The 22,870-nt window shown below is 48.3% G+C and overlaps 1 protein-coding gene and 2 non-coding genes across 4 annotated transcripts in view; all 3 read right to left on the bottom strand.

Moving 5' to 3' along the window:
• CHRDL2 (chordin like 2) overlaps positions 1 to 22,870 on the bottom strand; it is a 61,294-nt gene that overhangs the window by 789 nt on the left and 37,635 nt on the right. Inside the window, exons 5-10 of one of the 2 annotated variants that reach the window (XM_060235035.1) lie at positions 19,724 to 19,817; positions 16,958 to 17,004; positions 14,009 to 14,159; positions 11,483 to 11,677; positions 5,368 to 5,529; positions 3,747 to 3,839 (exon numbers count right to left, since the gene is read on the bottom strand). In XM_060235035.1, the coding sequence (XP_060091018.1) occupies positions 3,747 to 3,839; positions 5,368 to 5,529; positions 11,483 to 11,677; positions 14,009 to 14,159; positions 16,958 to 17,004; positions 19,724 to 19,817 (742 nt within the window). The remainder of the gene's footprint in view (positions 1 to 3,746; positions 3,840 to 5,367; positions 5,530 to 11,482; positions 11,678 to 14,008; positions 14,160 to 16,957; positions 17,005 to 19,723; positions 19,818 to 22,870) is intronic. The other variant, XM_060235036.1, reaches the window with a different exon arrangement.
• TRNAI-GAU (transfer RNA isoleucine (anticodon GAU)) lies at positions 6,216 to 6,287 on the bottom strand. Its single transcript has one exon. It is a non-coding gene; the product is annotated as a tRNA-Ile (tRNA).
• TRNAT-GGU (transfer RNA threonine (anticodon GGU)) lies at positions 9,700 to 9,771 on the bottom strand. Its single transcript has one exon. It is a non-coding gene; the product is annotated as a tRNA-Thr (tRNA).

The raw sequence follows: 22,870 nt of genomic DNA, 5'->3' as shown, positions 1-22,870 counted from the left end.
ATGCATGGGATAGAGAAGGTAGAGAAAGAAGGACTTTTCTCCCTTTCTCACAATACAAGAAGTCATGAGCACTCCATGAAATTGCTGAGCAGTTGAGTTAGAACGGATAAAAGGAAGTCCTTCTTCACCCAAAGGGTGATTAACATGTGGAATTCACTGACATGGGAGGTGGCAGCGGCTACAAGCATAGCCAGCTTCAAGAGGGGATTGGAAAAACATCTGGAGCAGAGGTCCATCAGTGGCTACTAGCCACAGCGTATAGATGGAATTCTCTGTCTTGGGAGGGGCACAGTGGGAGAGCTTCTAGTGTCCTGGCTGCACTGATGGACCTCCTGATGGCACCTGGGTTTTTTGGCCGCTGTGTGACACAGAGTGTTGGATTGGATGGGCCACTGGCCTGATCCAACATGGCTTCCCTTGTGTTCTTATGTGACACAGAGTGTTGGACTGGATGGGCCATTGGCCTGATCCAACAGGGCTTCTCTTATGTTCTTATGTGACACAGAGTGTTGGACTGGATGGGCCACTGGCCTGATCCAACATGGCTTCTCTTATGTTCTTATGTGACAGAAAGTGTTGGACTGGATGGGCCATTGGCCAGATCCAACATGGCTTCCCTTGTGTTCTTATGTGACACAGAGTGTTGGACTGGATGGGCCACTGGCCTGATCCAACAGGGCTTCTCTTATGTTCTTATGTGACACAGAGTGTTGGACTGGATGGGCCATTGGCCTGATGCAAGATGGCTTCTCTTATGTGACACAGAGTGTTGGACTGGAGGGGCCACTGGCCTGATCCAACATGGCTTCTCTTATGTTCTTATGTGACACAGAGTGTTGGACTGGAGGGGCCATTGGCCTGATCCAACATGGCTTCTCTTATGTTCTTATGTGACACAGAGTGTTGGACTGGATGGGCCATTGGCCTGATCCAACAGGGCTTCTCTTATGTTCTTATGTGACACAGAGTGTTGGACTGGATGGGCCACTGGCCTGATCCAACATGGTTTTTCTTATGTTCTTATGTGACAGAGAGTGTTGGACTGGAGGGGCCATTGGCCAGATCCAACATGGCTTCCCTTGTGTTCTTATGTGACACAGAGTGTTGGACTGGATGGACCATTGGCCTGATCCAACATGGCTTCTCTGATATTCTTACATTCTTATGTTTCTGTGTGCTGTGTTTCTAATCCCACATACACTTTGGCACTCAAGTGCATCAGAAACATAGAGGGAGGAAAAGGTGTTTCAAAACAGAATGCCGCTGCAGATTTGACATGCCCAGCCCTCTTTGCGAAATCCAGAAACCAAAACAGACCACAAGAGGATTCCTAAGGTATCAGCTGCGCTGCAGAGGGAAGTTATTCAGAACTCCTGGGTGGGAAATTTGGATGGGAAGGTTGGTTGGAAGCATCCCTAGAAATAAATAACCCCCGGGGGGGAGTTCTGTTCTTTCCTCTCTTTGCTCTGGAGACTTCTCATAGAACACTATTTGCATGCTATGTGGAATGTTGCGGTAGCAATTTTTAATATGTGGGGAGGGGGCAGATTGTCTGCCCCCCCCCCCCGCTCCTAAATTGCATAATCCTTTTATCAAAGCAGGAAACCGGTTGCAGAGATGATCTTGGATAGGTGGGTTGCCCCTCCACCCGCTCCTAAATTACATAATCTCTTTCCCCCAGAGCATTGGATTGGATTGCAGAAATGGTAGGTGGTACCAACTTCACAAACTCATTTGACCTTTGTAAATGCGATGTGGAGGTGTGGAGAAAGGGACAATAAAGAAGAGTACAGAATACATTCTGGGACATGGATCTGATCTTTGTTTAAATGTGGCAGGGCCTATTTCATCTCACTAAGATTCTGTTAGAGGGGAGTAACGGTGGAAGTGGCCATTAGAAGGGAGGAAGGCAATGCGGTCCAGTGGTTTGAGCCTCCAGTTAGGACTTGGGAGTTGTTGTTCAGTCACACAGTTGAGTTTGACTCTTTGAGACCCCATGGACCAAGTCATGCCAGGCCCTCCTGTCTTCCACCATCTCCCAAAGTCTGCTCAAATTCATGTTAGTTATATCAGTAACACTGTCCAGCCATCTCATCTTTTGCCGCCCCCTTCTTCTTTTGCCTTCTGTCTTTCCCAGCTTTAGGGTCTTCTCCAGTGAGTGCTTCCTGCTCATTGGGTGGCCAAAGTATTTGAGCTTCAGCTTCAGCCTCGGACCTTCCAGGGAACAGTTAGGGTTGATTTCCCTTAGGACTGACTGATTGGATCTCCTTGTAGTCCAAGGGACTCTCAGGAGTCTTCTCCAGTGAGTTCTCCCTTCTCATTGGTGGCCAAAGTATTTGAGATTCAGCTTCAGCCTCTGACCTTCCAGGGAACAGTTAGGGTTGATTTCCCTCAGGACTGACTGACTGGATCTTCTTGCAGTTCAAGGGACTCTCAAGAGTCTTCTCCAGGGAGTGTTCCTTCTTATTTGGTGGCCAAAGTATTTGAGCTTCAGCTTCAGCATCTGACTTTCCAGGGAACAGTCTGGTTGATTTCCCTTAGGACTAACTGATTTGATCTTCTTGCAGTCCAAGGGACTCTCAAGAGTCTTCTCCAGGGAGTGTTCCTTCTCATTGGGTGGCCAAAGTATTTGAGCTTCAGATTAAGCATCTGACCTTCCAGGGAATCACTCTGCCAACAAAAGCCCGTATAGTCAAAGCGATGATATTCCCAGTGGTAAGGTATGGTTGTGAGAGCTGGACCATAAGGAAGGCCGAGTGCAGAAGGATAGATGCTTTTGAGCTGTGGTGCTGGAGAACCTCTTGAGAGTCTCTTGGACTGCAAGAAGATCCAATCAGTCAGTCCTAAGGGAAATCAACCCTGACTGTTCCCTGGAAGGTCAGATGCTGAAGCTGAAGCTACAATACTTTGGCCCCCAAATGAGAAGGGAGCCCTCACTGGAGAAGACTCTTGAGAGTCCCTTGGACTGCAAGAAGATCCAATCAGTCAGTCCTAAGGGAGATCAACCCAGACTGTTCCCTGGAAGGTCAGATGCTGAAGCTGAAGCTCAAATCCTTTGGCCACTAAATGAGAAGGGAGCACTCCCTGGAGAAGACTCTTGAGAGTCCCTTGGACTGCAAGAAGATCCAATCAGTCAGTCCTAAGGGAAATCAACCCAGACTGTTCCCTGGGAGGTCAGATGCTGAAGCTGAAGCTCAGATACTTTGGCCACCAAATGAGAAGGGAGCCCTCACTGGAGAAGACTCTTGAGAGCCCCTTGGACTGCAAGAAGATCCAATCAGTCAGCTCTAAGGGAAATCAACCCAGACTGTTCCCTGGAAGGTCAGATGCTGAAGCTGAAGCTCAAATACTTTGGCCACCCAATGAGAAGGGAGCCCTCACTGGAGAAGACTCGAGAGTCCCTTGGACTGCAAGGAGATCCAATCAGTCAGTCCTAAGGGAAATCAACCCTGACTGTTCCCTGGAAGGTCAGATGCTGAAGCTGAAGCTACAATACTTTGGCCACCCAATGAGAAGGGAGCCCTCACTGGAGAAGACTCTTGAGAGTCCCTTGGACTGCAAGAAGATCCAATCAGTCAGTCCTAAGGGAAATCAACCCTGACTGTTCCTTGGAAGGTCAGACGCTGAAGCTGAAGCTCAAATACTTTGGATAGGGTCAAATCACTCAGATATGAGATTTGTTATGTGAACTTCTGTTATATTGGATTTATATCCCTCCCTACACTCCGAAGAGGCTGTATATGTACCTTCGTTCGTCTGGGAGAGCAGCCGGAAGCTCTGGACTTCTTGCCTGAACTCCAACTTGTTGACCTTCTGAATCTGGACCAAATGAAATATACCTGGAAACAAACACACAGAGATCGCCAGAAGGGTTTGAGCAGATTGTGTTAACGAGGCCTTGCAGGTAGACTGTGATCCTAGGATCCCCTTGGCCAGGACAGCCAAAGGTCAAGCAGAGCCGCTAAGCTGTAATTTGCTTAATAATAATAATAATATGGTGGGTCATTCATGGCCCTAAAGAGGTCTGTCTGTCCTCAACAAAGGCAAGGCTTTTTTGGTCCTGGCCCCACCCTCGTGGAACTCTCTGCCAGAAGACATCAGGGCCTTCCAGAATTTCATTCAATTTCTGTAATGTATTGGCTGAAATACGCGCCCACGCGCAGAGGCGGCTGGGTAATCCCAGGCATTTCTAGCGCGGGGCGCGGAATCCCCGCCTACCACATCTGCGGCGGGAAGTTTAACAGGTCAGGATTGGCCTGACCTGTACAGGAGGCTGAACCGGGTAAATGTACATAAGCGGGGCCCGGCCCGCGTGTTCTCTCTCTTGCAACGTGCTCCTAATAAACTATGTTGCCCTACTCTCGTCTCCGCCTCGAGTACGTTACAGTGGCGACGAGGATGGGATGAGAGTCGTAATTAAACTTCCCGCCGCAATTTCGTAGGGCCTATAAAGCAGAGATGTTCTGCCAGGCTTTCCAGTAAGGACAGCAAAGGTTATTGAGCTAGCACCTCATTTTCGCTACCTCTCTGAACTCTCCCTCCCCCCCCCCCCTCAATACAACACCCAGCAATCTAGAATAGAAGAAATTAATAGTGCACCATCAGGGAAGGGGTGTAAGATGTAAGTTATTTATGGCTTAAATTGTTTTATTGATTGTAAATGTATGTATTTCTATTATCGATGTACATCACTCAGGCCAGCATTCGCTGGGATGGGGCAATTAATAGGTCAAATCCACAAGGTTTACAAGATAATGCATGGGATGGAGAAAGTAGAGAAAGAAGTACTTTTCTCCCTTTCTCACAATACAAGAACTCGTGGGCATTCGATGAAATTGCTGAGCAGCCTTCTTCACCCAAAGGATGATTAACATGTGGAATTCACTGCCACAGGAGGTGGTGGCGGCCACAAGCATAGCCACCTTCAAAAGGGGTTTAGATAAAAATATGGAGCAGAGGTCCATCAGTGGCTATTAGCCACAAAAAAATTTTGCCACTGTGTGACACAGAGTGTTGGACTGGATGGGCCATTGGCCTGATCGAACATGGCTTCTCTTATGTTCTTATGTTCACAGGAGTGGGATTCTGGCAGGAGCTCCTTTGCATATTAGGCCACACCCCTCTGATGTAGCCAATGCTCCAAGAGATTACAAGGCTCTTTTTGGTAAGCTCTTGGAGGATTGGCTACATCAGGGGTGTGCGGCCTAATATGCAAAGGAGCTCCTGCTAGAATTCCACCCCTGCGAATGTATAACAAATAATAAAAACAATACTTCATGTCTTCCTGGCTCCAAATAAACTGCTAAAAAAGGACAGCCCCAAAGATCCCATTGGAGCGCCACGGAACATACGCAAGAAGGCACGTACCTCTCTCCAGCTTCCAGATATAGATCTCCACTTCGTCCGAGGATTCCCGCTCCACGGCAATTTTCCTCAAGTTATCTTTCTCAGACCCGGAGGCAACAAACATGTAGATGGACACTCTGCATTTGTTGGTGTTGACCGTAGAGGCAGCTGCCGTCTCGTCATCTGCAAGGACACAAACCCCGTGGTCAGGAGCAGTGGCTTCTCAGGAACGTGGGAAGGGGAAATGGCAGGAATTGGGATAGGGGTTGCCGAGGAAAAGAGGGACTTCGTCGGTTTTAAAGGTGCCCTGGACTCCAATTTTGTTCTATTGCTTCAGACCAACATGGCTGCCCACCTGAATCTATCTAGCACATCAGGGTGAGAGGTATGCTGAACCTTTCTCTCGATATACACTAATGAGCGTCTGTTTGGTGCAGCGGTCAGAGTGCTAGAGTAGGATCTGGGAAACCCAGGTTTGAAGCCCTTCTTCGCTGCTTTCTTCCTCCCTAAAGTTTTCAGCGTTGCTTTTTCTCTTTTGTATTTATTTTAAGCTCTTGTTTTAATGAAGCATTGGTGTGTTGGTTTTAATGGCTTTTAAGATGAAATTTAATTTGTGTTATCTGTTTTTACGGTATTGTTTTAACTCTGTGGTGTTATTGTTGTGAGACACCCTGAGCCCGCTTGCGGGTATAAATCTAAAAATTAAATTAAATTAAATTGTATATTTTAACCTATGAACATATGAAGCTGCCTTATACTGAATCAGACCCTCGGTCCATCAAAGTCAGTCTTGTCTACTCAGACTGGCAGCAGCTTTCCAGGGTCTCAAGCTGAGGTTTTTCACACCTATTTGCCTGGACCCTTTTAGTTGGAGATGCCGGGGATTGAACCTGGGACCTTCTGCTTATCAAGCAGATGCTCTACCACTAAGCCACAGCCCCATTCATGGCTCTCCAGTGTCTCAAGCTGAGGTTATTCACACCTACTTGCCTGGACCCTTTTTAGTTGGAGATGCCGGGGATTGAACCTGGGACCTTCTGCTTACCAAGCAGATGCTCTACCACTGAGCTACAGCCCCATTCATGGCTCTCCAGGGTCTCCAGCTGAGGTTCTTCACGCCTACTTGCCTGGACCCTTTTTAGTTGGAGATGCCGGGGATTGAACCTGGGACCTTCTGCTTCCCAAGCAGATGCTCTACCACTGAGCCACAGCCCCATTCATGGCTCTCCAGTGTCTCAAGCTGAGGTTCTTCACGCCTACTTGCCTGGACCCTTTTCAGTTGGAGATGCTGGGGTTTGAACCTGGGACTTTGGCAGACCCAAAGTCACCCATCTGGCTGCATGAGGAGGAGGAGGAGTGGGAGAATCAAACCGGGTTCTTCCAAATGAGTGTCCACCACTCTTAACCACTACACTATGCTGGGTCTCAGTATATATACCATGAGTTGCCTTCTACAGAGTCCAACCACTGTTCTACCAAAGTCAGCAATGTCTATTCCCACATCTCCAACTCAAAGGATCCAATGGCTTGTGATGAGGAATATCTCAACCAGAGACCTTGTCAGAGCAGATTGTGTTGACCATGATCGACCAAAGGTCTAACTCGGTATAAGGCAGCTTTGTGTTCATCATAGAATCATAGAGTTGGAAGGAACCTCCAGGGTCATCTAATCCAACCCCAGCTTCATGTGTATGTGAGTAGCTAGATTCAAGTCCAGTAGCACTTTGGAGACCAACGAGATTTCAGAATATGAGCTTTCAAGGGTCAAAGATCCCCTTGTCAGAATCTGTGGACATTTGTAATCCATGCAAACCATGAGACAATCTGTTGGATCCTATGCGTCTGTACCACAAATTTTGGTACTTTCCTCCAGTATCAGGAGTCTCAATTCCATGTTTCTGCCTGAAATATGTTTTAACATAGTAGCACCTATGAAACCAACAAGATTTTCGGGAGATTTTGAAAGTCAAGGTTTCCGGGGTACGAGCTTTTTGGCGATTTACGTTTGAGCGGCTTTTGCGACGGGAGTTTCCGGCGCAAAAGGCTGCTCCGCGGCATTTAGTGCGAAATCCGTGCAGATCCTGCGCGGTGAAGAGGGGGGTCGCGCCGGCTGGAGGTGAGTGCGAAAACGACTTGCAAAAACTCATACCTCCAAGATCTTGTTCATCTCTACAGTGCTACTAGATTTGAATCTCTTTCTTCTACCACAGGTCAACATGGCTTCCCTCTGAAACTATGTTTACATGTGTTTGTGTGGTGTGTTCAGATGCAACCTACGTGTTCAGAAACAGTATACCCCTGAATATCTTCTGCAAGGAGGAGCTATCATGTTTGTGTCTTGCGGGTGGACTTCCACAGTAATCTCTAGATGGGTCACTGGTCTAGTATTCATATCAACATGATATGACTGGACTTCCTTGGTGGTCTCCGAATACTAACTAGGGCCGACCGTGTTTAGCTTCCAAAAATCTGACAACATTAAGCTATCCTGGGCTACCCAGGTTGGAGTACCACAGTTCTAGAGATGGCTTTTTACACTCCCATCCTACACAAACTGATCAGTGTTGTTAGGGTCTGTAGAATCTTTCGGGCTCAAGTGCCGTGTTCTACTGGAGAAAGTTTTCCTTCCAGACGTTTCGTTCTCAGCTGCGGAGAACATCCTCAGTGGCGTTGCAGCCGGAGCAGGCGCTCAGACCTTCTTGGCTGCTGTGCATTGAGCACATTGCACTGGTTACCAGTTGAGTACCAGATCCTCAATGCACAGCAGCCAAGAAGGTCAGAGCGCCTGCTCCGGCTGCAACGCCACTGAGGATGTTCTCCGCAGCTGAGAACGAAACATCTGGAAGGAAAACTTTCTCCAGTAGAACACGGCACTTGATCCCGAAAGATTCTACAAACCCTAATGATGTTACCAGCCGTGAAAACCTGAAATCTTTGATCAGTGTTGTGTTTTTCCTGTGCCATAATTTCAAATTAATGTTTGCGCATCATTGTATGAACCCTGGAACCTAGCGGGAGCTTTATAGTATTCCCCACCCGTTTCTCACTAGGACATCGCTCAACAGAATTTAGTTCAAAACTCTGCACTATATTGTCTTTCGGTTTCACAACGGCAGACAAGTGGCTTCCCAGACCTCAGCAGAAGACGCTTAGGATAAACTTCCAAATTTGGTTCCATTCAATATGCTCCAACCTCAGTTTTTGCTCTGATATATCCAAACAAAGCACTGAGCGAATATTCGTCTCAGTAAAAGCCCATGTCATTCTTGTGTTATTCAGCCCATTTTCATCTCCCCTTGCCTTTCTTTGCGATCACTGTCCTTGGCTTCATTTGCCAGTACTGCTCTTTAATCCTATTGGTTGTAGCAACCAGAAAAGGCCACGTATATTACTTCCCGAACTCTCGCAAGAACCTTGTGAAGCAAGTTGCTGTCTTCATATTGCACGAGGGCAGGGGTGTGTGTGAAGCAAGTAGACACAACGCAGCACTCTGAACGCACCGTTGAGAGCTTGCAACTGAGGTGAGGGTTGAGATTTCAGAGTTCAGCCACTCAGTTGCCCCAATGTTTGAACGTATGAACATATGAAGCTGCCTTCTACTGAATCAGACCCTCGGTCCATCAGAGTCAGTTTTGTCTATTCGGACCGGCAGTGGCTCTCTAGGGTCTCATGCTGAGGTTTTTCACACCTATTTTCATGCCTTTTTAGTGGGAGATGCCAGGGATTGAACCTGGGACCTTCTGCTTACCAAGCAGATGCACTACCACTGAGCCACAGCCCCATTCATGGCTCTCCAGGGTCTCCAGCTGAGGTTCTTCACGCCTACTTGCCTGGACCCTTCTTAGTTGGAGATGCCGGGGATTGAACATGGGACCTTCTGCTTCCCAAGCAGATGCTCTGCCACTGAGCCACAGCCCCATTCATGGCTCCCCAGGGTCTCCAGCTGAGGTTCTTCACACCTACTTGCCTCGACCCTTTTGAGCTGAAGATGCTGGGGATTGAACCTGGGACCTTCTGTTTACCAAGCAGATGCTCTACCACTGAGCCACCATCCCACCCCTTACTTCTTTCCTTCCTTCCTTCCAACATATGAAGCTGCCTTCTACTGAATCAGACCCTCGGTCCATCATAGTCAGTATTGCCTACTCAGACTGGCAGCGGCTCTCCAGGGTCAAGCTGAGGTTTTTCACGCCTATTTGCCTGGACCCTTTTCAGTTGGAGATGCCAGGGATTGAACCTGGAACCTTCTGCTTACCAAGCAGATGCTCTACCACTGAGCCACAGCCCCATTCATGGCTCTCCAGTGTCTCAAGCTGAGGTTCTTCACACCTATTTGCCTGGACCCTTTTCAGTTGGAGATGCCAGGGATTGAACCTGGGACCTTCTGCTTACCAAGCAGATGCTCTACCACTGAGCCACAGCCCCATTCATGGCTCTCCAGTGTCTCAAGCTGAGGTTCTTCACGCCTACTTGCCTGGACCCTTTTCAGTTTGAGATGCCAGGGATTGAACCTGGGACCTTCTGTTTACCAAGCAGATGCTCTACCACTGAGCCACAGCCCCATTCATGGCTCTCCAGTGTCTCAAGCTGAGGTTCTTCACACCTATTTGCCTGGTCCCTTTTCAGTTGGAGATGCCGGGGATTGAACCTGGGACCTTCTCCTTACCAAGCAGATGCTCTACCACTGAGCCACCGTCCTTCCCTCTTTGAATGGAAGAAGCACCAGAAGTGGAGGATAAACTTGACCTATAGTCTCAGGAAATCATTTGAAGGCAGGTGGTAGAACAACCTTGTTGAAACTATACAAGTTGGGGTCTGTTTAGTTCCTGGAGGGAGCCCTCCCAGAGGAGGTGTTGAGAGTTTCGTGAATGGTGTTCCTGATTTTTTAAAAAATAAGATTCAGTTATCTAGTACACAGAAGCCTGCTTTTGATCGTGAGTGTAGCGCAAGGGAATGAAGCTTTTAAGTCTTCTGCTGTCTGATGAAGGGATCTTTGACTCTCAAAACTCCTACTGAAAACTCTTGTTGGTCTCCAAGGTGCTACTCAAATCTGGTGTGTGATTTGCCCAAGGAAAAATGCTCCAGGAAAGCGCTGGTATCAAGTACTCATATCAGTGTCCGGATGTTTCCATAACAGGAGAACGGGAATCCCTGCGTGCCTGGGTATTCAAATAACAAATAAATCCCAGGAGCTCCGAATCCCAAGATTGCATCTGATTCGGCCCTTTGGAGTTCCATTACCAAAAAAATAATAATAATAATAAAGTAAGAAAATGGAACGAGACCATTTTCCATTTACAGTCATCAATGTTGGGCTAGAGAACGTTTTGCACCCTGAAAGTGGGGGAGGGCTGATTTTGGAATAAAGTCCACATGAGGCTTGTTGCTTTTGGAAAAAAAAAAACAGATGTTCTTTATTATTACAGAAATCCACACTGTGATAGGAAAGGTGGAAGAATCATTCTATCAAGCTGTCTGACTAGAAGATAAATGCTGAAAAGACGTCTTGCTTTCGAGAAGGATACAGGAGGGAGAAAGAGAGGAAGAGGAGGAGGCAGCCAGAAGGAAGGAAGTCCCTGAGAACAGCAGTCTGGGTAAACAAAGAGACAGCAGAAGAAGAAAGGGAGGATACCAAGGAATCTGACTCGTTCTATTGCCCCTTCTGGAGTATGGCCACGCTTGATGCAAAGAGACATCATACATGGATTTAACTTCCGACAATTTAAACGTTTCTTTCAGTAATAACTCCACAGTACCCAGCGCCAAAGGAGAAACAGAACTTTATTAAAATATAGGAAACACCTGGTTTTTTGGCCCTGCTGGGCCATAATCAGCCACCGCTGACAAAACAATGCAAGTAAAACAAGAGCGAGGGCTTTTATCCGTAAGGGATCACATTAAAATAACTATACAATACGATAAAGGGACATTAAAAAATTCACAGCTTCCCACAATAATATACTTTCTATAGTCAAGAAATGTACTGTACAAATCCCAGAGGTGTTTCCGCCAGTCTTCTGGGTTATTGGAACAAGAAGCTCTCTGTGTCTGATCGTTAGACCCTCGGCTTCTGTTCTGCCCTTTAAGGCAGCCGTAAGGCAAACTGCTCAGATGGGAGAAGAATTAGCTACTTCACCTGGGCATACTTTGCAGCATTTCCCTTCGACGTGCCGGGGCTCTTCACACGGATACTCGCTGGGACACACAACTTTTTGGCAGTCCTGGATCCCATCCTGGCACGTGCAAAGAATGCAAGGCAGGGGCACAAAGTAACGGAAGGTTGGGTGCCACATTTCGCCGTGTGAGTAGGTCTTGCCGTTGTACGCACAAGCTGGAGGCAGAGAAAAGGGGCTTAGAAGAAAATGGAAACAGGAAACCCCTTAAACTTTCATTTTTTAAAATTATTTTTTTTAAAACGTAAACCCTTACGATGTTTGATTCCTTTAACATTTTAATTCAATTTGAAATAAAAGTTTCCAGTTTTATGACGGTGACCTTTTATGCACTTTTATGGTTGCTGTTTTATTTATATTGTTTTAATTGCGTCTTTTAGGGAAAGCTGGTCCCCTGTGCAAGCACCGAGTCGTTACTGACCCATGGAGTGATATCACATCATGATGTTTTCTTAGCACGTTTTTATGGGTGGTTTGCCATTGCCTTCCCCAGTCATCTACACTTTCCCCCCAGCAAGCTGGGGACTCATTTGACCGACCTCGGAAGGATGGAAGGCTGAGTCAACCTGGAGCCGGCTACCTGAACCCAGCTTCTGCCAGGATTGCCATTGCCTTCCCCAGACATCTACACTTTCCCCCCAGGGACTCATTTGACCGACCTCGGAAGGATGGAAGGCTGAGTCAACCTTGAGCCAGCTACCTGAATCCAGCTTCTGCCGGGATCAAACTCAGGTCGTGAGCAGAGCTTGGACTACAGCACTGCAGAAATAATTTCATTTATATTGTCAGATGCCTTGAGTTATGCAAGGAAGAGAGGTGCTAAATAAATGTTTTAAATAAATAAATATCACTGCGAGAGTCACGTAAGTTGGAAACGACTGGTGCTTGCGCGGGGGACCTTTCCTATCTCCTCTGCCTCCAGGTTGTTAACAAAACGACAGAAGCTGGAAGCAGTATAAGCCCCCAACGATAAGTTAAAGCAATCCGTACAAAAATATCAAACTGATTTCCTCCGCTCTTTTAAACCTGAGGCCCTGGCGGACAAGTTGGGTACAGGTCACAAAAAAACAACAACACCACTGTAACATGTGGGAATGCACCAGAATTGTGCAAACAGATACATTGGAACAAGAATACAAGGATAACCACAGTAACTTGAACGATTAACCCCAAAATAAACTCTGATTAAAGGCACAAATACCCATGAATGGTGTTAGTAAAATGAATAAAACGGAGCTGCTCCAACAGGCCTTTGAGTGAGGCAGCAGACACCCATAGTACATCGAGTCTGGCCTCCTTTGTCGCAGTATTCCACTGTTTATCAGGCCTATTCAGATATAATCAGTTCCAGCTCTGTTTGCATTATGGCCTGATGAATTGTCTTCCCCTGAAATGGAGCGATTTTATTGTTTTAACTGTTTAATTTACTCAGGGGTGGCATTCTAGCAGAAGCTCCTTTGCATATTAGACCACACCCTCCTAGACTTCCCAACCCTCCCGCCCTGGCGGGGGACCCCAGGATTTCCACCCTCTTCCCCCGCTCCCCCCAAAAATGGAAGCGGGGGAAGGGGTGGAAACGGCGCCGGGCAGCATGGCCAGCCGCTGCATCCCGGAGCTGGCGAGGCCGCCGCGCCGCTGCTGCCCCCTCCCCTCCCACCGCAGCTGCTCCTCCGAGATGAGCCCAGGCTGAGCCCATCTCAGAGGAGCAGCCAAGAGGCGGCAGCAGCGCAGGGGAGGGCGAGACAGGCCAGGAGCATGGCGAGCCGCGAATCCAGGCCTTTCTAGGACCCAGACTCGCGGCTCGCCACGCCCCTGGCCCGCCTCCACCCCCCCCTCCGCTTCCACCTCAGAGGCCATCTCGGCTGAGCCCATCTCGGAGGAGCAGCCACGGTGAGCAGAGAAGAGGCGTCAGCTGTGCAGCGGCGTCGCACGCTCCGAGACTGGGCGGCTCGCCGTTTCCCCCCCTCCCCCCTAGCTCCACCTCAGTGTCTCCTGGCTCCACCCCCAAAGTCCCCAGATATTTTTGGGGTTGGACTTGGGAACCCTACACCCTCCTGATGTAGCCAGTTCTCCAAGAGCTTACAAAAAAGAGCCCCGTAAGCTCTTGGAGGATTGGCTACACCAGGGAGGTGTGGCCTAATATGCAAAGAAGCCCCTGCTAGAAATCCACCCCTGAATTTTACTTCTGATTGTATTGCTTATTGTTATTGTTTAATTTTGTTGCAATCCACCCCAGGCCCGCTTGTGGGATAGGGCGGACTAGAAATTAAAATAAATAAATAACTATTTTGCAATAAAGGTTTACTATTTCCACCAAAGTTGTACGATGCTTGTTTATCATTGATTTAAAAAATAATAATTCTTAAGAATAACATCATTAATGGGTCTTTGGGCCTTTAATCACGGTTAATTTTGCTGTTCATAACCAGGACAAGAGTCGCACCAGCAGGTCCTTGAACCTGAGCGTGCCTAATCTGAAGCGGCATTACCTCTCTTGTGCCTCTCTTTCAAGATGATTTTGACTGTCGTGCCACCCCCTCTCTGTTTGCCGCTGTTAGGGACGAACTCCAGCGAAGCACCGGTTGGCATATCAGCTACTTCGCTTCTCGTCTCCCCTGCGCACTGTTCCCGTGAGTGGCCCTGGAGATGACAAGGTAAGAACAGTCAGTACAGCAGATCCGCTACTGTTTAGCTCAGGGGTGTCAAACGTGGGGCCCTGGGGCCAGATCGGGCCCTTGGAGGGTTACCATCAGGTCCACAAGCAAGTCTGCTTTCTTCTCCCTCTCTCTTGCTTCCTTCTATGTCACAGCTTGCTTTGCCAGGCTTACTCAGTTACACAGCAGCTACGGAGCAAAGGCTCTATTTTCTCTATTGGCTGAGGCTCCTCCCTTGGGGAGGAAGGGGAAGAGAGAGAGCTTGCTTTGCCAGCCTCTCTCAATCACACAGCAGAACTACTGAGCCAAGCCTCTCTTCCTTCTATTGGCTGAGGCTCTGCCCCTCCTCATCAGTTACACAGGAGCTACGGAGCAAAGGCTCTATTTTCTCTATTGGCTGAGGCTCCTCCCTTGGGGAGGAAGGGGAAGAGAGAGAGCTTGCTTTGCCAGCCTCTCTCAATCACACAACAGAACTACTGAGCCAAGCCTCTCTTCCTTCTATTGGCTGAGGCTCTGCCCCTCCTCATCAGTTTGCAATTGGGGGTGGTTTTGTAGAAAAATAGGTGGTGGAGCTCATTAGCATAGCTCATTAGCATACGCCGGCCCCCCCACCAGCCAAAAGCAACCCGACGCAAGAAAAGAGAGCCCCAGGAGAACGAGGCCTGCTTAGGCTGGCTAGCGATTCAGCCAGCCCAAGCAGGCCTTGCTCACCTGGGGCTCTCCTTGGCTGCCTCCCCCCACAGTCAAAAGGCCAGCAAGTCTCCAGCTGCCCAAAATCACATAAGAAGTGGAGAAAGGGTGGCACAGGCTTCTCCAGCGGTTAATGAGGGCTTCTGGGGGGCGTGGCAAAGCTTCTGGGGGCTGGCTGACTGCCCGCTCTCCTAATCCAGAAATTGTTATGGAGCTGCACCTTCTATCCAATGGACAAGAGAGGTGGGGAGGAAGAGAGGGAACCCTCAGAAAGGTTCAGGAGCTGTGCTCCTGTGAGCTCCTGCTGAATTCGAGGCCTGATTTCGAGAATATAAAAAGGGTATTATAGTATTGGAAAAGGTGCAGAAAAGGGCAATTGAAAGGGATGGAACACCTTCCCTATGAAGAAAGGATAAAGAGGGCTCTTTACTTTGGAGAGACGATGACTGAGGGGTGACATGACGGAGGTTTCAAAGATTATGCCTGGGATGGAGAAGGTTGAGAAAGAAGTACTTTTCTCCCTTTCTCACAAGCCAAGAACTCATGGGCATTTAGTGAAATTAATGAACAGGAAGCTTACTACATATAAAAGGAAGTCCTTCTTTATCCAAACATGTGGAATTCACGGGCACAGGAAGTGATGGCAGATAGAAGTATAGACAGCTTCATGAGGGGATCATTGGATAGACATCTGGGGCAGATGTCCATCTGCGGCCATTAGCCACAACGTACAGATGGGAAGACTCTGTTTGTGAGAGCCAGTTTAGTGTAGTGGTTAAGTGCATTGACTCTCATCAGGGAGAACCGGGTTTGATTCCCCACTCCTTCACTTGCACCTGCTAGAATGGCCTTGGGTCAGCCATAGCTCTCGTAGGAGTTGTCCTCGAAAGGGCAGCTTCTGGGAGAGCTCTCTCAGCCTCACCCACCTCAGAGGGTGTCTGTTGTGGGGGGAAGGAGAGAAAGGAGATTGTAAGCCGCTCTGAGACTCTGATTCAGACAGAAGGGCGGGGTATAAATCTGCAGTCTTCTTCTGAGGCAGTGATGCTCTGTATTCTTATTATTTATTAGATTTGTGAATCAGCCAGTCCTTGGTACCACAGGTACTTGTACTTGGGGGAGAGGCAGGAGTGGGAGGACTTCTGGGGTTCTGGCCCTGCTGGTGCCCCCTGTGTGACACTAAGTGTTGAACTGGATGGGCCACTGGCCTGATCCAACATGGCTTCTCTTATGTCCTTATGTTTGGGGCAGTGAAGCTCTGTCTTCTTGGTGCTTGAGGGGGGACCACAGTAGGAGGGCTTCTGGAGTTCTGGCCTTGCTGGTGGACCTCCTGACGGTACCTGGGTTATGGCCCCTGTGTGACACAGAGTGTTGGACTGGATAGGCCACTGACTTGATCCAACATGGCTTCTCTTATGTTTGGGGCAGTGACGCTCTGTCTTCTTGGTGCTTGAAAGGGGCCACAGAAGGAGGGCTTCTGGAGTTCTGGCCTTGCTAGGGGACCTCCTGACGGTACCTGGGTTTTGGCCCCTGTGTGAATAGAGTGTTGGACTGGATAGGCCACTGACTCGATCCAGCATGGCTTCTTTTATTTTTTTTGGCAAGTAAGCAAAAACCTGAGGATGACCTGAGGCTGAGGTTGACCTGAGGATGACATGATGTGGAATTAGGCTGCCAATTTTGGGGAAGACCTTCCCCCTTTTGGAGAGCCCGCTGTCAGCCCAGATGGCCAACGCTGAGGCAGACGGACGAAGAGTTTGACTCAAGAGGAGAGCCAGTGTAGTGCAATAGCAAGAATGTCTGTTTAGGACCTTTCTTCCATTGATGTTTGCTGAGTGAGTCCCTCACAAACTCTCAGCCTGGCCTACCTCACAGGGCTTGTTGTTGCAAGAACGTTGTTGCTTCGAGTCCCAATTGAGAAGACAATAAATGAATAAAAGTATAGGAGCTTAAGTAAGCTTTGTAGGCTCTTTAGAATGTCACAAGTAAGACTGCAGGCAAGGTGCAGGGACTGGGGCTCAGAAACCACACACTTTGCATGACTTAAAACACAATAGTTGTCCTCGGTAGAGCAGGAAGTTGACGTGCAATACCTACGTTCAGCTGCAGGGGTTCCTCTTCTGTTAAACTGTCATAGGAACTATCTGCCAAAAAAAAAGAAAAGAAAAGAAAAGGAAGGGCAGGCATTAGGTGGGAACTGTCTTCCCGAGAACATAGCTCCGGGTGGGGAGCTGCAAGGGAAGAGCAAGTTTCAAGTCCATCAACTCCTTAGAGACCAACCAAATTTCCAGGGTATGAACTTGTGAGAGCCAAATGTTCCTTCAGCAGAGAGACTGCTGAATTGCAAGTGATAAAGAAGCTCGAGACAAAGCAACCTCCTGGACTGAATCAAGACCTAGGTTTCCTGTTTCATTACCAGTGCTGATTTCTTAACACCTATATCCCCTCTGCATAGCTCATCTATCTATCATCCATCCAGCTATCCATCCATCCATCTATCTATCTATCTATCTATCTATCTATCTATCTATCTATCTATCTATCTATCTATCTATCTATCTATCTATCTATCTATCATATATCATCTATCTATCCATCCATCCATCCTCTATCATCTATCTGTCCATCCATCCATCCATCCATCCATCCATCCTCTATCTATCATCTATCTATCTATCTATCTATCTATCTCACTTTCTCTCTGTCTCTGTGTGTGTGTCTCTCTCTCTGTCTCTCTCTCTCTGTCTCTTTCTCTCTCTCTCTCTGTCTCTCTCTCTCTCTATCCATTGATCCATCGATCCATCCATCTATCTTCCATCCATCCATACTCTATCATCTATCTGTCCATCCATCCATACTCTATCATCTATCTGTCCATCCATCCATCCATCCATCCATCCATCCATCCATCCTCTATCTATCTATCTATCTATCTATCTATCTATCTATCTATCTATCTATCTATCTATCTATCTATCTATCTATCTATCTATCTATCTATCTCACTTTCTCTCTGTCTCTGTGTGTGTGTGTCTCTCTCTCTGTCTCTTTCTCTCTCTCTCTCTCTCTGTCTCTCTCTCTCTATCCATTGATCCATCGATCGATCCATCCATCCATCCATCCATCCATCCTCTATCATCCATCCATCCATCCTCTATCTATCTATCTATCTATCTATCTATCTATCTATCTATCTATCTATCTATCTATCTATCTATCTATCTATCTATCTATCTATCTATCTATCTATCTATCTATCTATCTATCTATCTCACTTTCTCTCTGTCTCTCTGTCTCTGTGTGTGTGTCTCTTTCTCTCTCTCTCTCTCTGTCTCTCTCTCTCTATCCATTGATCCATCGATCCATCCATCCATCTATCTTCCATCCATCTGTCTGTCCGTCCATCCATCCATCCATCCATCCATCCATCATCTGTTTATTTTATTCTATTTATAGCCTGCGCTTCCTGTAAGACATGCTCATAAGATCAGACAGTCAAACAGTTAAAACCAGATTAAACTTATATAACGGGCTAAAATCACAGAAGCTAAAAGTAACAGATTCAGCCTCCATGTTGCTGCCAGTCTGAGTAGCCGAGACTGACTTTGATGGACCGAGGGGGGTGTGATTCAGTAGAACGCAGCTTCACATGAGAAGCGTACTGGTTTGTGGTTCGGTTCATGGTTCGGCCACGAACCACGAACCGAACCACCAAAAATGCAGTTTGTGCCCATTCCTGATGTTGTTACACTGGAAGAGCTGAGGCTGTTTTCAAGTTAGGGTGACCAGCTCCAGGTTGGGAAATTTGTGGAGATTTTTTGGGGGGGCGGAGTCTGCAGAGGGTGGGGACTGTGGAGGGAGCTCAGTGCAGAAATTGGCTTTGGACATATGAAGCTGCCTTATACTGAATCAGACCCTTGGACCATCAAAGTCAGTATTGTCTACTCAGACTGGCAGCGGCTCTCCAGGGTCTCAAGCTGAGGTTTTTCACACCTATTTGCCTGGACCCTTTTTTGGAGATGCCGGGGATTGAACCTGGGACCTTCTGCTTACCAAGCAGATGCTCTACCACTGAGCCACCGTCCCTCCATTTGATTTTATGGAGCCCACGCTTCCAAAGCAGCTGTTTTTCCTCCCAAGGAAACAGTGGTCTGAAGAGGAAAGGAAGGAGATCGTAAGCTGCTCCAAGAGTCCTTCTTATACTGAAGGGCATGGTATAAAACCTCCTCCTTCTCCTTCTCCTCCTCTTCTTCTTCTTCTTCTGGACTCTATGGCATTTTGGAGGGCCAGTTTGGTGTTGTGGTTAAGTGCATGGACTCTTATCTGGGAGAACCGGGTTTGATTCCCCACTCCTCCACTTGCAGCTGCTGCAATGGCCTTGGGTTAGCCATAGCTCTATTATCTGGGAGAACCGGGTTTGATTCCCCACTCCTCCACTTGCAGCTGCTGGAATGGCCTTGGGTCAGCCATGGCTCTCTTATCTGGGAGAACTGGGTTTGATTCCCCACTCCTCCACTTGCAGCTGCTGCAATGGCCTTGGGTCAGCCATAGATATCGCAGGAGTTGTCCTTGAAAGGGCAGCTTCTGTCAGAACCCTCTCAGCCCCACCCACCTCACAGGGTGTCTGTTGTGGGGGGAGAAGATATAGGAGATTGTAAGCCACTCTGAGTCTCTGATTCAGAGAGAAGGGCGGGGTATAAATCTGCAGTCTTCTTCTTCTTCTTCATTCTACCTCATAGTGGTCCCTCCCCTCCCTAGACTCCAACCCCAAATTTTCCAGAGTTTCCTGACCTGGAGTTGGCATCCATACAGACCACAATGTCGTCTATTCATATCAGTTTAGACATCAAATCGCCCTCTTACCTCTGCAGACTGGACAGCAGGAATCTGGGATAGTCTGAGGTGAAGCACAGATCAAATCCGGGCAGGTCACCAAACCACAGTAGATCTGGCCTTCCTGAGAAACACCAGAAGACCCCAGTTATCATTCAGAGCCTCAGAAAGAAGGCGACAGATTCCCTTTCTTTCGAGAGCTTCCACTTCGCCTCGGGGAGGGGAGGGAGGGACACAAAGGGCCGCACGGTCCACTGAAAAGTCCTCAGAGAGGGACCGTGACTCAGTGGTAAATAAGGTTGCCAATCCCCAGGGGGGGCAGGGGATCCCCCGTTTGGAGGCCCTCCACCTGCTTCAGGGTGGTCAGAAAGCGGGGCGGGGGGAGGGAAATGTCTGCTGGGAACTCTATTATTCCCTATGGAGATTTGATCCGTGGGTATCTGGGGCTCTGGGGGGGCACCATATTTTCGGTACAGAATCTAGTGCCTCTTCCCAAAATATCCCCCAAGTTTCAAAACGATTGGACCAGGGGGTCCAATTCTATGAGCCCCAAAAGAAGGTGCCCCTATCTATTATTTCCTATGGAAGGAAGGCATTGAAAAGGTGTGCCGTCCCTTTAAACGTGACGGCCAGAACTCCCTTTGGAGTTCAATTATGCTTGTCACAGCCTTGATCTTGGCTCCACCCCCAAAGTCTCCTGGCTCCACCCCAATGTCTCCTGGCTCCACCCCCAAAGTCTCCTGGCTCCACCCCCAAAGTCCCCAGATATTTCTTGAATTGGACTTGGCAACCCTAGTGGTAAACAGGGTTGCTAGGCTAGTGTTGGGAAATACCTGGAGACTTTGGGGGGTGGAGCCGGGAGAGGGCGTGGTTTGGGGAGGGGAGGGGCCTCGGCATGGTGCAATGCCCTAGACTCCACCCTTCCAAGCAGCCGTTTTCCCCAGGGGAGCTGATCTCTGTCAGCTGGAGATCAATCGTAAGAGCGGAAGATCTCCAGACTCCACGTGGAGGCTGTGTATCAAAAGTGGATTCAACACAACTGGAAAACCCGGTCTAGGTTGAGCCATCACTTAAAGAGCAACCATTTACGCAACAGATAACAAAATCCAACTTATCAAAGATTTCAGGTTTTCACGGCTGGTAACATCATTAGGGTTTGTAGAATCTTTCAGGATCAAGTGTTGTGTTCTACTGGAGAAAGTTTTCCTTCCAGACATTTCGTTCTCAGCTGCGGTGAACATCCTCAGTGGCGTTGCAGCCGGAGCAGGCGCTCAGACCTTCTTGGCTGCTGTGCATTGAGTGGGGCCAGGGCTGCTGGAGAGCTGCTATTTCTAGGCTGCTATTTCTCACACCCCCTCCAGCCTAGAAATAGCAGCTCTCCAGCAGCCCTGGCCCCACTCAATGCACAGCAGCCAAGAAGGTCTGAGCGCCTGCTCCGGCTGCAACGCCACTGAGGATGTTCTCCGCAGCTGAGAACGAAATGTCTGGAAGGAAAACTTTCTCCAGTAGAACACGGCACTTGATCCCGAAAGACTCTACAAACCCTAATAAAAATCCAACTTGTCATGTATCCCGATAAACGGTGCTGTTAGAAACAATAATATTGGAACTGTACGATGAGCGGTTCTCCGGCAGTCCAATGTGGTTGCAACACGCGTACAACTCATGCGTGATATTCCGAAAACGCAGACGTAGAAGAAAACAATATTGTTGAAAATTCGTTAAGATGTACTGTGTGGCTGTATAGACCAGGGGTGTCGAACATTCTATCCAGGGGACGAATCAGGCCTCCAGAGGGCTCCTGTCAGGCCCCCGAGCAACTGGCTCATGTCTGCTTCTTTCTCCCTCTCCCCTGCTTCCTTCTGCATCTCAACTTGCTTTACAAGGCTTGCTCAATTGCACAGGAGCTATAGAGTAAAACCTCAATTTTTTCCATTGGCTGAGGCTCCTCCCCCTCCTTGTCCCCTGAGGAGGGAGGGAAAAAGCCGAAGCTTTCTTTGCCCAGTTCCCTGGATCTCATGTGAGAGATGCAAAGAAAGCACCTTTAAGATCAACAGGTGCCAAAGTCTTAAGCATGTTTTATTTTAAAGTTTTTTTTAATTAAAAAATCAGTTGTGTTTTTCTGTGTCCTTTTAAAAGTTTATATAAGAACCTAAGAGAAGCCCTGTTGGATCAGGCCAGAGGCCCATCCAGTCCAACACTCTGTGTCACATAAGAACATAAGAGGAGCCCTGTTGGATCAGGCAAGTGGCCCCTCCAGTCCAACACTCTGTGTCACATAAGAACATAAGAGAAGCCCTGTTGGATCAGGCCAGTGGCCCCTCCAGTCCAACACTCTGTGTCACATAAGAACATAAGAGAAGCCCTGTTGGATCAGGCCAGTGGCCCCTCCAGTCCAACACTCTGTGTCACATAAGAACATAAGAGAAGCCCTGTTGGATCAGGCCAGTGGCCCCTCCAGTCCAACACTCTGTGTCACTTAAGAACATAAGAGAAGCCCTGTTGGATCAGGCCAGTGGCCCCTCCAGTCCAACACTCTGTGTCACCTAAGAACATAAGAGAAGCCATGTTGGATCAGGCCAGTGGCCCCTCCAGTCCAACACTCTGTGTCACTTAAGAACATAAGAGAAGCCCTGTTGGATCAGGCCAGTGGCCCCTCCAGTCCAACACTCTGTGTCACATAAGACCCTAAGAGAAGCCATGTTGGATCAGGAAAATGGCCCATCCAGTCCGACACTCTGTGTCACATAAGAACATAAGAGAAGCCATGTTGGATCAGGCCAGTGGCCCCTGCAGTCCAACACTCTGTGTCACATAAGAACATAAGAGAAGTCCAACACTCTGTGTCACATAAGAACATAAGAGAAGCCATGTTGGATTAGTCCAATGGCCCATCCAGTCCAACACTCTGAGTCACACAGTGGCCAAAAAAACCCAGGTGCCATCAGGAGGTCCATCAGTGGGGCCAGGACACTAGAAGCCCTCCCACTGTACCCCTCCCCCCCCCAAGCACCAAGAAGACAGAGCATCTCTGCTGCAGACATAAGAACATGAGAGAAGCCCTGTTGGATCAGGCCAATGGCCCATTCAGTCCAACACTATGTGTCACATAAGAACATAAGAGAAGCCCTGTTGGATCAGGCCAGTGGCCCCTCCAGTCAAACACTCTGTGTCACA

Source organism: Heteronotia binoei, chromosome 3, assembly GCF_032191835.1.
Source record: "Heteronotia binoei isolate CCM8104 ecotype False Entrance Well chromosome 3, APGP_CSIRO_Hbin_v1, whole genome shotgun sequence".
Lineage (NCBI taxonomy): Eukaryota > Metazoa > Chordata > Lepidosauria > Squamata > Gekkonidae > Heteronotia > Heteronotia binoei.
Note: the sequence above shows the minus strand (reverse complement) of the source record. Positions and strands in the feature narration are given on the sequence as shown.